This window comes from Scleropages formosus, chromosome 14 (assembly GCF_900964775.1).
Source record: "Scleropages formosus chromosome 14, fSclFor1.1, whole genome shotgun sequence".
In the NCBI taxonomy this organism is placed as follows: domain Eukaryota; kingdom Metazoa; phylum Chordata; class Actinopteri; order Osteoglossiformes; family Osteoglossidae; genus Scleropages; species Scleropages formosus.
In genome coordinates, this window is record NC_041819.1 from 26,241,121 (window position 1) to 26,254,383 (window position 13,263).

A 13,263-nucleotide genomic window follows, 5' to 3' on the forward strand; every position below is an offset into this window, starting at 1 on the left:
CAAAACCGCCAGTGTCCCAGAATGCTCCAGCCACCCAGTTTCCTAGAACGCATCGCGCTTTCCGGGCCATTTCCCACAATGCATGGCGTCCTCCAGCCAATCAGCGGGTGCGGCCGCGGAGGCGAGGAAGATCGGCCACTGCGACCATGAGCGCCCGACGGGTAGCACCGGCTGTGGAAATGACTGCTTTAACCGTGTAATTGCACCGGTTCGGCCCGGAACACCGTTCGACTGGACGCGGCACCGAATTAACATTCTGGGTGAGTCGGAGATATCGTGTGTGGAGAGTGAAGCTGGTCCGGTGTGGCAGGGCGGGAAGGCCGAGTCCGCCTCAGTCAGTCAGTGCTCACTCACTGTGTGTGTGTTTTTGTCTTTCATTGTTTTTCTGTATTTCTGTGTGTGTGTGTGTGTGCGCGCGTGTGGGGATCAGTGCATGCGGATTGAACACACCACCTGCCCCGTGTGTGTCTGTGGTCGTCACACTTCTCATAACCGGCGTTCATCTCGTGTCTTTTTCCGTCAGACACATTAGTCTAGATATACCTGCTGCTGCTTGTCCTGTTACTGGAGAACCAGTTAGCTTAGTTAGTAATAATAATATTGTTATAGTTAACGGTAATATGGCCTTTCATCTGATTGCTGTACTGCTTCATGGGGTCCTACGTTCATAACAGTAATGATCATGCGTTTCATTGAGTTTTGTCTTTTCTTCACATTTTGTACTCAGAGCTCTCCTCTTTGCCAGTATCATGTGGCATACTGCATGTGGTTGTGGTTTGATGCCAAACATGAAACATGTCAGTATACAATACAAAATTTTGATATACAGAACAGTGAAGAACAGAATATTATTAAAAAAAAAAAAAAAAAAAAACATGCAAACATGTGGTATGTGTTTGAGATCAGATATGGCTGACCATAGGAAATAATGAGACTATAATAAAGACTCTCACACATGCATACAACACACATACACATAAGTAATACCATTTCGAATAAAGGAAGTCTGTAGAATGTAAATTGCAAAGTGTAGAACTCATGATCATGACCAACAATGAAGTTTGTTAAAAGGTGTTACACCACATTAGGTGACCATCTATGTTTCATATGTACTTCATAAACACTTACAATGTGCTGCCGGATTTTCTCCAAAGTGACTTAGTGTTAACCTCCTTACAAATAATTTATCGCTTTATACAGCAGGGTAATTTTTACTATATCAGTTCAGGGTGCTGCTCATACAACAGTGCGCTGTCATCCCCTTTGGCTTGCAAGTGATGCGGTTGTGGTGGTGTGTGTTGCAGTTGCAGCCCTGCAGAATGTCCAAGATACGGCGGAAGGTCACAGTGGAGAATTCAAAAACCATTTCTGACAGCAGCAGCAGCGCCACAACCCCTTCTCGCCGACCCAGCGTGTTCGAGAGACTCGGCCCCAGCACCGGGAGTAATGCTGCGGAGGTGCGGGTGGGAGGAATGCTGTGTGCGCTTGCGTCACTGGGATGTGGGCTCTGCTCAGGGGTTCGCTGCTCTAACAAACAGCAACAAATGACTTTAAAGATGTTGCGCTAAGAAAGTGTTGAGGTCCATATCAGACAGTCCAGGCGACCTTCCGTTAAACCTGTTTAGCCGAAACTTTTCTCCAAAGCCACTTGGAGCATTTACCCTACTGTACCCTCCTCAGCCCTCGCATAAGAGTCCTGCTACAGCACCTTATGAAAATGTATACACTTTGTCATACAATGGCCTTGTTTTATATACAGTAGTTTTACTTCCGCGACAGTTATTATATTCTGTATAATGCCTTGTATGAGACACTTCAGGAGAGAGAGAGAGAGAGAGAGAGAGAGACACACACACTTGGTGTCACAAACCAAAAAGGTTTTACTCCCTCAGTGGATAAACATTAAAAATTAGAAATCTTTTTTTTTTTTTTTTTTTTGTTCAGAAAAGATTTTTCCCCTGTAAGAAATAATAGTAATTAGATGCCCTCACAAGGAAACTTTCAGTAACTTTGGGGTTTTACATGGAACAAATTGACCCTGTTATGTGAAGGGACGGGTGTACTAGGGTACTTATGATTTACTCATAACAGCAGGGTAATATTTACTATATCTGTTGAGGGCAAGTACCTTGATGAAGGGCTCTGCAATTGCAGTTGGATTTGAACCTGGGACGTTCAAGTGAAAGGCAACAGCTATAACCACTACGCCACCCACTGATAACATCACATCTGTTGTTTGACTCCAGACACACTGTAGAAATTGGCTGAAGACGGGAAACTGCAGTTACGGCAACACCTGTCGCTACACACATGGAACTCAGGCCAGAGGGAAGGGATTCAGCGGAACTTACAGGTGAGCTGAGGACAATGCCAGGGTGGAATCCTCCACGTCTCACATTGTTACAGTTAGGTGGACCACAGTGACAAACGTCGTTTTCGGCGTCTTGCCCCAGGTCATCGGAGAGGCCCACCGGCGACCTCCGGGAGAGGATGAAGAATAAGAGACAGGATGTGGAACCCGAGAGTCAGAAGAGAGACACAGAAGAGTCCACGTCCCCTTTAGTCAGAGTGAGTGGGTTGTATGATGGAAGGGCCGGAAGTGTTACACTTGCGTTATAATCAAGGGCAAAGGCAGAGACCTTTGAAACACAGCATGTTACAGTGGTGATGCCAACTGGTTTGTATCAGTCACTGAGATCTGATGGAACAGCTGGTAGTGTAGTGGTTAGAGCTGCTACCTTTCGGCCCAAAGGTCGCAGGTTCAAATCTGACCTCTTGCTATAGTAATTTTGAGCAAGGTACTTACTCTAAATTGCTCCACTAAAAAAGACTGTATAAATGGGGAAGTAAGTGTAGGTAAATTAACCTTTCAAGCTGCTTTGGAGAAAAGCATCAGCTAAATGGAAAAAAATGTAAATTGAGGCCTTTACTTGTGACCACACGTTGTTATTTATGTGTGTGTGTATGAGCTAATGCATCAGTATGCAACCCTGATGTCTTTGTGTGCAGCAGCGAGATTCCTCCCGGGGCCGACATCGTGAGAAGGAAGACATAAAGATCACAAAGGAACGAACACCTGCCAGTGAGGAAGAGCAGGCAGAGTGGGAAGCCACTCGAGAAGGTGAATGAGGAGAGACTCCCTGTGTTGGGGGGATACCCATAGGACTTCGGCAGTCCTCGCACCCCTGCCAGAGCGATGTGCTACTCTGCCCCTGGCTGTGTGGTGACCCCGTGCAAAAGGGATCCCATGTGGTGGGATGTACTCCCTCTCTCCCTCAGAGTTGCTGAATCCCTCCCAGCATTTGAGAAAGATTTCAAACCATCTTTCAGAACCATTTCTCTCTTGATCTCCTGTCAGCTCCATAAACGAGTCTAACACCATCTGCTATGATTATTATCTATGTATTTGCTATTTGAATATCACCTCTATAGGAGCTACTGGAGGGATGTGAACCAGCAACATGGTGGTATCAAACAAACTGTGCCTCGATTTCCCTGTATCTGTCTGAATCTCTTTTGTCTGTTGGTAGTGCGCTTTTTTACTTTCAGTTGTGGTTCACTTTGGAGAAAGGTGTGAAATAAATAATTGTAAGAGATCTTTCTCACAGTGAACACGGATTCTCTTGGACTCCTGTGTCACTGTTACCAACAGTCCAAGAAGCATGAGTTTGAAAACGGGGATTTGTGCCGCTCTTTTCAGATTCAGATAACGGAGAAGGCGACTACGACTACGAGTTGTCTTTGGAAATGAAGAGGCAGAAGATTCAGCGCGAGCTCATGAAGCTGGAGCAGGAGAATTTGGATAAAAGGGAGGAGATTGTAATCAAGAAGGAGGTGTGTATGTGTGTGTGGGTGTGTATGGCACTGATCAAATTCAGGGGGCCCGGTGAGGACTTTCAGGTCTCTCGGCATGTTCGCTCTCGTGTATCTTCCCATATAAAACATGCAGCGGGGGTTTCTGGGAGTTGCTGGGATCATCCTGTGGTGATGACTTCATCTTTGCTAACAATCATGCTCTGACATTGTTTAACAGGAACCAGTAAACAAGAGCAGGACGAGCAGCCTGTCTAAAGTAAGACCAGCTGATTTCTGTGTTTATTCTGGGCCTGTAGCAGTTTTCTCACTTAGTGCATTGACTTCTGTCATCATTAGAATTTTAGAGCCCTATCTGTTTTTTTGTTTTGTTAATTCTTTGATTTGTGATTTCCCCTCCCAGGTCTCCCCTGAGCCAGCCAGCTCTAAAGGTTCCCCATCATCGCGCAAGTCCAGTGGGTCACCAAAGCGCAAGGCCGTCACTAAAGGTGCAGGTTCCGGCAAGAAGGAGAAGAAGACGTCAGTCATTTCCTCCCCGGTAGCAGACCAGGCCAGGTGGGTAGAGGGGAGAGGCTTCCACCCATTGCCAGAAAGTGGTACTGCAGAGCAGTCACAGGTTGAATCATGGGCCATGATTTTGCCCTTATTGTTTCCAGCAGCATTTGAATTTCTGTAACATTTACTTCACTTTTTAATGACACCTGTGGTTTTGGAGCCACGGTTTCCCTCTTTCACTCTGCCTCCCCTTCCTCAGAACCTCCAAAGTGGCTCACGGTAAGAAGAAGGGTCCCCGGACTCCCAGCCCACTGCCACCGACCCCCGCCGAGAGCCCAGCAGTGGGGAAGAAACACAAAGCGAAGCACAAGAACAAGGAAAAGTCAGAGGAGAAATACAAGGAGGGGAAGGAGCGCGGGCGTGACACCGACAAGCACAAGGAGAAGAAGGAGAAGCGCAGGTAAAAGGGTGTTGCCGGCAGAGACATGCTCCCTGGTCCTGTGTCTCAGCATTTCCTACATGGCCTGCCCCCCCCATGTGCTGTGATCAGAAGAGGTGGGGGGAAAAAGACAGCCAGCTGCACTGGTTTGTTCTAGTCAAGGTACTGAATTTGTGACCAGGAAGTCAGATTCAGATCCCTATGGAAGAATGTGTGTCTTCAGTGTGTGTCTTCATGGTTCAACACACAAATCCCTTAGTGATGTGAAGTGGTAGCTCCACACATCAATTCATACATTTTTTGAAACCACATATCTGGGTCAGGGTCGCAGTGGTGGGGAGCCATTTCCAGCAAAGGGCAGCTTGTATACTTAAATGCCAGGAGGGTGAATGTTTTTGTACTTTTGCTTGTGGTACTTATTTTACTTCGGATACTTAATCAGACTAACTGGCAAAAGCTCCAGCTATAAATAAGGACCCTGTGGCTCACCGAGGTCATGTTCTCGTTTCCCGTGTCCATCGTTTGCTCAGGGACCGCTCGGAGAGCGCCCACAAGGCCAAGCGGCTAGCGACCTCGGAGGAGCGCTCCGGAAGCACGTCTTCGCCCTCCAGAGACCTGTCCCCGAAGTCCCGCTCACCCCGGCCGAGCACTCAGAGGAACCCGGTGCTGGCCTCTCCACCTCGCAGGTGAGTGTGGAGCTGAGCCTTGGGAACGTCATCACTGTCTGATCAGTGACATTTCCTGCTCTAATTGCATCGACTTCAGGGCCCTTGCTGCAGCAAAAGGAAAGGTCACATTGGTGTGACCAAGAAATGCAGCTCCAAGAAGTGACCAAGAGGATTCAACAGCTCTGACATCGGGATCTTTTTCCACCACATTGGGCACAAAACTAAGGCCCTGCAGACTTTCAGTGTTGTGAGTGGGACCAGCGACGGGCCAGAGGGGAAGGAGCGCAGAGCTCTGACTGGGATGTATGCAGTGATCAGGTCCTGTGGGAATCGGCATATGGATCCCTTGACCGCCTTGTAGGCCATAACCAGAGTATTGAACATGATTCGGGCGGCAGCAAGAAGCCAGCGGATAGAGACAAAGAGGGGGAATTCATATGTCATTCTCATGCTCGTCACAACCTTTCTTGCAAAAAAGACGAGAGAAGGAGCTGCAGTCTCCGTATACCTTTCGAGTTAGAGAATAACATGAAGATGAGTGACGTCGAGCAAGAGACTAATGTGTCACTGGGTCACTCCACAGGTCTCCAACTCCGCCCCGGCGCCGCCGCAGCCCTACGCCTTCCTCCCGCTCTGGTTCATCCGCCACTCCGGCCTACCTGCGGGAATCGGGCTCCTCGCCCCCACCCAGGCGTTCGCGGTCGCCACCGGCCCAACGCAGGTCAAGCCCTGGGCGGAACCGCTCCCGCGGTCGGTCTGAGAGAGAGAGGAGCCCAGCTGTGCATGACCGCCGCCAGGAGCGCAGAGATGGTACCTGTCCTTCCTGGAGGGCTGTGAGCCAGTCCACCTCCAGATGTTGTATTTACTTTGGGTTCCAGACCTCCGGGCTCTGCTGGGAAGGGGGGTCTGTTTTCCAGCAGCATCACACCTTCATTTACCCATTATTTACTACAATCCTGGCCCAAAAAGTGACTCAGTAAATCTGATAAAAGTGTCGATGTTTTGGGAGCATTTGCATTTGGAAAGAGATCCATTTTTGAAGACCTGATGAATAGATTTATTTTTTTCCCACCAGAAGCTCGTGGGAAGCGGGACAAGGACAGCCATGATGATTATGAGGTGGAGCAGAGCTCGGCACGCGATGATCGTGATGGGCGTGACCGCCGGGAGCCCCGAGACCGCAGAGATGCGCGTTCAGATGGGCGAGGAGGTCGAGACTCGCTGGAGTACCGGGATCGGGACCGCGATCGGGAAAAGGACCGTGATCGTGATCGGGACCGTGACCGTGCTGACAGGAAAGATGAACCTGCCCAGGATGAACGGCGCTACGCCCGCAGCCATACCCGTGAGGAGAGCAGCCGAGCTGATGGGAGGACTGAGTCCAGGACAGAGTCCAGGGCCGAGGCGCGTCCAGAGAGGACGGGCAGGGGGAGGGGCCGTGGTGGCGAGCAGGCAGACAAGGGTGAGTGTGATGCTCAGTGCCTAAAAATGACCACATGTAAGTGAAAGAACCCATATTTTAAAAAAAGTCAGGATGATTTTCCTGCCTCACGGCCTCTTTTGTCCAACCTCTGTGCTGTTTGCTTCCAGGGGCCCGGGGCTCCCGGACAGGCCAGTTTGACACGAGTGGGACCGGAGGAGGGACCTTCCACGACTCCTGGGAGTCCCGCAGCAGCAGCTCGTACCCTGAGCGGAGTGGTGAACGGGGTGCAGATCGTGACCGTTACGATAGTGACCGGCGAGGGGACCAGGCCAGGGATTCATCTTACGACCGGCGGGGGGGACATGCGGAGCGCGATCGCAGGGATCGAGGTGGGAGACCTGGACTATGCCACCCTTCCATTGTAGTTGTCACTTTTTCATGGGGTCTGCTTTTTCAGTGTAGCTCTTAGATGGCACTTTTTTTTTCTTCTTGAGTTCAACTCTCTGAGTCTCATGATATAATCTCTAGAGAGCTTTTGTTGAGCATTCCTACAGTTTTATTAATCCAGGGGTAACAGTAATTGATTAATGATTTCTCTGCGGTGAGGGGGGTTTAGTCGGGGCCTGCTCTCTGGTGGGTCTGGGGTGTGAGTCCTGCTTGGGGTGCCTTGCGACAAACTGGCATCCCGTACTGGGGGTGTCTCCTCCCCCTAGCCTTGCGCCCTGTGTTGCCGGGTTAGGCTCCGGTTCACCGCAGTCCCGCTCGGGACAAGCGGTTGTAGATATCGTGTGTGTGTGTGTGTGGTCATAGTGAATTTGTGCAGTTAAATAATTAAATTGTAATTTGCAGTGATAAATGCCTTCAGTTTAAGCACTAATTCAATGAAAGTCTTACAAAAAACAAAATAAATAGCTAAGGAATTGGCCCCCCGAAGGAATGTTGACATTTCACCTTTTGTAGGGTAACTAAATCGCTTGTGTAAAAATCGACAAAATTGTGAACTGGACACGCAACTATGATTAAATTGTACCGGACAGCCAGTAGTGTAGTGGTAAGTTTCTGCCTTTGGATCCAAAGGTCGCAAGTTTGATCCCCCCACCTCTGGCTGTAGTACCCTTGAGCAAGGTACTTGCTGTAAAGTGCTCCAGTAAAAGTACCCAGCTGTATAAATGGGTAAATAATTGTAACCTTAACATTAAGTTGCTTTGGAGAAACGTGTCACTTAAATGAAGAAATGTACATCTGAAGCAGTTTGTAAAGAAGTAATATTTCCACTGTCAAGGAATTGCAGCTAAATTAATGAATTGCTTTTTTGACACAAACTCATATACTGTAGATGTAGATATTTTGTCTGGCAGCATTTTGCTAATAACTTTAATCAGCACAAATTCAGTTCATTGCTCTAAACTGTGCCAAGTGCCTGCTTGTGGTGTTTTATTCAACGTGAATCACGAGCATGAGGTTCTTCTGAGCCCTTCTCCTGTTTGCTTGCCTTCCTCTGCACCCCACAGCCTCTCCGGCTCGACACCGCGGTCGTAGCGAGGAGCCTGAGCGTGAAGAGAGGAGGGCAGAGCGTGGCGACGAGCGGCGTGAGGAGCGTGCCCGTGAGCGGGACAGAGAACGGGAGCGTGAGCGTGACAAGGAACGGGAGAGGGAGCGTGAACGTGAGAAGGAGCGCGAGGCAGAGCGCGAGAGGGACCGGGAGAGGGAGCGCGCCCGTGAGCGGGAAAGAGAGCGCGAACGAGAACGGGAGCGTGAGGATCGGGAACGGGAGCGCGAAGAGCGTGAGCGCGAAAGGAAGGAGCGGGAACGCGAGCGGGAGCAGCGCGAGAGGGAGCGCCAGAGAGACTGGGAGGAGCGTGAGAAGAGCAGAGAGGAGCGCCGCGAACGCAGGGACGAGCCCAGGGAGGAGCGCTCCGTCCGGGACTCCCACGAGGAGCGCAAAGCTGGGTCAGTACCACGGTGTGACGTGCAGAGCGCATGGTACGCTCCGGTGGATATGTGGTCTGAGAAAATGTGACAAAATCCATAAACAGTTACTTGCCTGTGAAATTACCTGTGACCTTTGACCCGTCCCTTCGTCCTCAGCCGAAAGAGGCAGCGTGTGCAGAGCAGCCCCAGCCCGCGGCCCTCGCCCAAGAGAGCGCGGGAAGCCAGCCCCCCCGACAGTGACGGGTACAACAGTGCGGAGGAGAAAGGTGGGCGAGGGGTGCTGCTTGTAAACCTGTAAGCTGTGGTGAAAACATTGGTAAACAGGGTACAGCTTTTTCCTTAACTCGTAGACATGTAAGAGTAACACTGATGAAACGGTTATGTGGAAGTTCCTTTATTGGTGCTTTTGGTGGTTATTTTTACTGTATCATTTCAGGATAGGTACCTTGGCCAAGGGTTCTACAGCAGGAAGTGGGATTTGAACCCACTGCAGCTGTTACCACTGCACCCCCTCTTACTGTTGACATGAATGCTGTGGCCTAGTGGAACAATTGGCTGATTTTATTTTACCTTTATAATTAAATTAAAGTTGTTAATTTTTGTCAATGGAGCGGTTACTGTATTTACCGTGTGTATGTGTGTTCTTGTTAACCAGGTGCAGAGAAACACAGGCTGCTGAGCCAGGTTGTCCGCCCACAGGACCCCAGCCGCTCCCCCCCGCGGCCCCTCATGGAGGATAAGTCCAGCCGCTGGAGGGATGATGAGCGCAAAGCAGAGAAGAAGGACTCAGGATGCAGAAGCCGCCACGACGAAACTGAGCTGCGGGGCCAGGGCCGCTCTGGCGACCGCCGAGGGGCGGGAGACCACCTCCCGGACAGCAAGGACTCCCAGGAGCTAGCACCCCCCTCTGCCGCCACACATCCTGGTCCGGAGGAGAAGGCGACAGGTGTCTTGACGACAACACAAGAAGAGGGCAAGAAGAAGACCAAGTCCCAGAAGAAGGGGCTGAAGAAGACGCGCAAGGAGGAGGATGGAGGAGCTGGTGGTGGTGGGACTGAGAGGTTCAACCCAGAGCCCCCAGCCAGAAGTCCTGCCCCTGTGGAAGCTCCACCTCCACTGCTCTCACCCCGCAAAGCGCCCAAGAAGAAAACGATTGAGAAGAAGCGCAAGCGCTCCCGGGGTGGAGAGTCAGACATCTCTGAGGACGAGGTCCCGCTCCCCTCCCATCACCACCACCATCATTCCAGCAAGAGGAGGCGTGGACCCAGGACACCACCCCCCTCTTTGGTATCTGCCTCCAAAGACGATGGCTCCGCCCCCACCTCACAGAAGCCCACCCCAGGGGACCCGCTGCCGACGCAGCACCCGAAGACAGACGCCACGTTCAGCGACTGGTCGGACGAGGACGTCCCGGACCGGAGCGACGCACCGGGGGCGCCGGCCCCTGTGGAGAGAGTGCTGCCGGATGCAGGCCGCAGGGGGCAGAAGGGGGCACGGGAGAGGGCAGAGCCAGCAATTGCGCCACTGCTAGGCCAAGACACGCCATCCCTGCTGGCGCAGCCCCAGCTGCCCCTGCAGCCGCTCATCCCGCAGTCCCTCCTGCGCAAGGCGGCCTCTGAACAGGGGCGCAGCAGCAGCCTGGGCAGCAACCAGAGCCGCTCGTCCTCCCGGCGTGTGCGCTCCCCCTCCAGCGAGTCGATGCACCGCGGGACTACCGTTGCCGGGGACGACCAGCCAGGGCCACGTTCCAGGAGGGGCCGCGTGCAGGCAGGTGGCTCCCGCGATCGGGAACGAGAACGCGAGCGGGAAAGGGAACGGGAGCGAGAGCGGGACAGAGAGAGGGACCGTTCCCTCGCTGGGGAGCCCACATCCTCGGAGAGGAAGTCCCGCATTGATCAACTGAAGAGGAGCGAGCCAAGCCGCAGCACCTCCTCAGGTGAGCCAGACTCTCGCACCGGAGGTTGTACTACTGTTAGGGTGTTGGGTCTCAGCCCACCGGCCAAGGTGGTGTCTGGGTGGAGATTGGGTTTGACACTTGAGCTATGTTTACTGGGGCAAAACCTCTTAATCTCTAACTTCAGTACAGTGTGAATGTTTTCCTGGCATGTAAAGCCAAGGGTGGGTGTGAACATTAAGCTGTTTGCCTTGTTTTGTAGTAATTAGGTCAGTGTTTAAATATTAAAATGAAGCTGAATCTAGTGAACACAGCGGTTCCTCATTCCTGCTCCGTGTGTGTGAGTGTGAGAGTACTCATATTAACTTGCTGAACTGAAATGCTGCTTATCTCTACTCTGAACCACCCCCCCAGACCGCCAGGACTCCCGCAGCCACAGCTCACGGCGCAGCTCGCCGGAGTCAGAGCGGCAGGCGCGGTCCCGGGCGGGCTCCTATGACAGCCGGGAGCGGGAAAAGGACCGCGAGAGAGACCGCGAAAGAGAGCAGTTTGACCGGGAACGGGACCGTGACAGGAAGGACGCGAGGCAGCAGCAACAGCAGCAGCAGCAGCAGCGGAGTGACTGGGATCGCGGCGAGCTGGACACCCGAGACTGGGGAGGGCGGGGCCGCGAGGCCCCGCCTTCATTGCTGATGCGTGTGGGACGGGAGCCAATCAGGGAGCGTGACCTGAGAGAGATGCGGAAACGAGAGGCGGAGCTCGAAAGAGACAGACACCTGGCCGAGGGGCTGCTGCTCCATGACCGGGAACGTGAGAGAGACCGCGACCGTGACAGGCTACTACTTCCAGAGCTGCCTCTCCATGGGGAGCAGAAACAGGACCGGGCCGAGTTTGAGGTCCTTGCCAGAGAGGGTGTGTCCAGTGAGGGCGACAAGCCCGCAGATGGCCCGCGAGCACTGGACGAGACGTGTGAGGCCGAAAAGCTGGACAGCCAGGACGGTAAAACCATAGTAAAACGCCTTACAGGAGTGATCTGTTAATGCGAGTCCATAGATTTCGGTATGAACACAGCTCAAGCGCTGAGGTTTGCTGGAGTGGGGGCAGTTCAGTAGGGGGTGCTATTGCTGCAGCATCCGGTGTGTTCAATGCTGATGGTGTCTGTGAGCAGATGAGGATGATGGGAAGGCAGAAGACGCCCAGTCGGTCGTGTCCGGCGGCGAGGACTACGAGCCCATCAGCGATGACGAGTTAGACGAGATCCTAGCTGACAGCGGGGGGCAGAAAAAAGAGGACCAGCAGCAGCAGCAGCAGGATGAGGAAAAGGTTTCGGGTGAGCCTGTGGGGAGACTGTGAATTAGGCTCTGCCTCCTCACCCCATCACCATCTTCAGCTTGAGATCCTTGAGAGCTCAGTTAGTAGAACAACAGCCGACTGCACTGTCCCTCTCCCTTATCCACCCCAGGACCGCTGGATGTAATCGACGTGGACTGGTCCAGCCTGATGCCCAAGCAGCCATCGGAGCCCCGAGCCGCAGGAGCAGCGCTGCTCCGCTTCACGCCAGGGGCTGTGTTGCTCAGGGCGGGGGTGTCGCCGCGCCTGATGGGGCCTCAGCTGCTTGCTAGGGTCAGGGAGGCCTGCAGGGGGGAGCTGGAGGACCCCAAAGGTGAGTGAAGGCTAGCAGGGGCAGGGCTAGGCAGTGTGGGGGTGAAAGAGGAAACAAAGTATGAATGGGTAATGAGGGGCCCTCTGCCTGTTTTCCTGTAGATGCAGACAAGCTATTTGAACACGACCTGGGGGCCCTGAACATGGCGGCAATGAGGCGGAAGCAGGAGCGGGCGGGACTGCTGCGGAACCTGGGCCCCTGCTGCAAGGCCCTGTGTGCCCGGCGGGACTTGGCCATGCGCAGGCAGCTGCTCAGGAACGATAAGGTGAACAGGAAGCCCTTCACTCTGGTGCGCTTGGCTGCCTGCAGAGGCCGCTCTACCTTTCAGTTCCTCTCTGTAAGGTGGCATTTATTTGTTGCTCCCGGCAGGGTACGACCAAGCCGCTTTACAGCGCCGCCCCAGTGGACAGTGAACTGCTGCGGCTCAGCGTGCAACTGCTCAAGAGGAGGATGGCGGGTGACGGTGGGGGCGGAACGAGCAGCGAACCCACTGCCCAGGAAAGGGCTGAGGCAGGCCTGGAGACGGCCCAGGCCGCACCCACTCCCCCCACTGAAGTGTGTGCCTCCTGAGACTCTGCCCACGCTTGAGTTTTAACTTGCATCCCTGCTCCTGGATCATTTAAGAAACTGCCACAAACTCAAGTGAGAAACGTAGGAGACACTGATCCAGAGTCAGTCAGGGACGGAATCCACAGAGACTGACTGCTGTGTCTAAGCCTGTGGCTCTTTTCTTTTTAAAGTTCTTTCGCTTTGGAATCACGCACGAAATGTTTCTCTAGCATCGTTTTGTGTTTGTTACTTATGCTTTAGACTAGTATGTTCTTAATTTGTTTTTATTTTATAACATGGTAATCAGTTGGTCCTGCATCAGTCATTAAAACTAGGCATTGCCATGTGGTTCCTCTAAAGTTTGAGTCATTTCTAGACTGGAGTTCT

The 13,263-nt window shown here is 52.6% G+C and overlaps 1 protein-coding gene across 3 annotated transcripts; it reads left to right on the forward strand.

Moving 5' to 3' along the window:
* Window positions 1–89: 89 nt before the first annotated feature.
* Window positions 90–13,223, forward strand: zc3h13 (zinc finger CCCH-type containing 13). 3 transcript variants are annotated; one of them, XM_029258090.1, is made up of 21 exons: window positions 90–260; window positions 1,305–1,457; window positions 2,247–2,353; window positions 2,454–2,568; window positions 3,010–3,121; window positions 3,701–3,834; window positions 4,034–4,072; window positions 4,217–4,368; window positions 4,568–4,768; window positions 5,278–5,433; window positions 5,999–6,225; window positions 6,491–6,877; window positions 7,006–7,227; window positions 8,350–8,788; window positions 8,927–9,036; window positions 9,426–10,706; window positions 11,079–11,663; window positions 11,833–11,994; window positions 12,127–12,327; window positions 12,429–12,592; window positions 12,697–13,223. In XM_029258090.1, exons 2-21 carry the CDS (start codon window positions 1,320–1,322, stop codon window positions 12,895–12,897), a joined length of 5,133 nt encoding a protein of 1,710 aa, XP_029113923.1. In that variant the 5' UTR covers window positions 90–260; window positions 1,305–1,319; the 3' UTR covers window positions 12,898–13,223. The 3 variants fall into 3 exon arrangements, with proteins under 3 accessions (XP_029113923.1, XP_029113924.1, XP_029113925.1); XM_029258091.1 differs by having other exon boundaries at window positions 6,494–6,877; XM_029258092.1 differs by lacking the exons at window positions 2,247–2,353; window positions 2,454–2,568.
* Window positions 13,224–13,263: the final 40 nt, after the last annotated feature.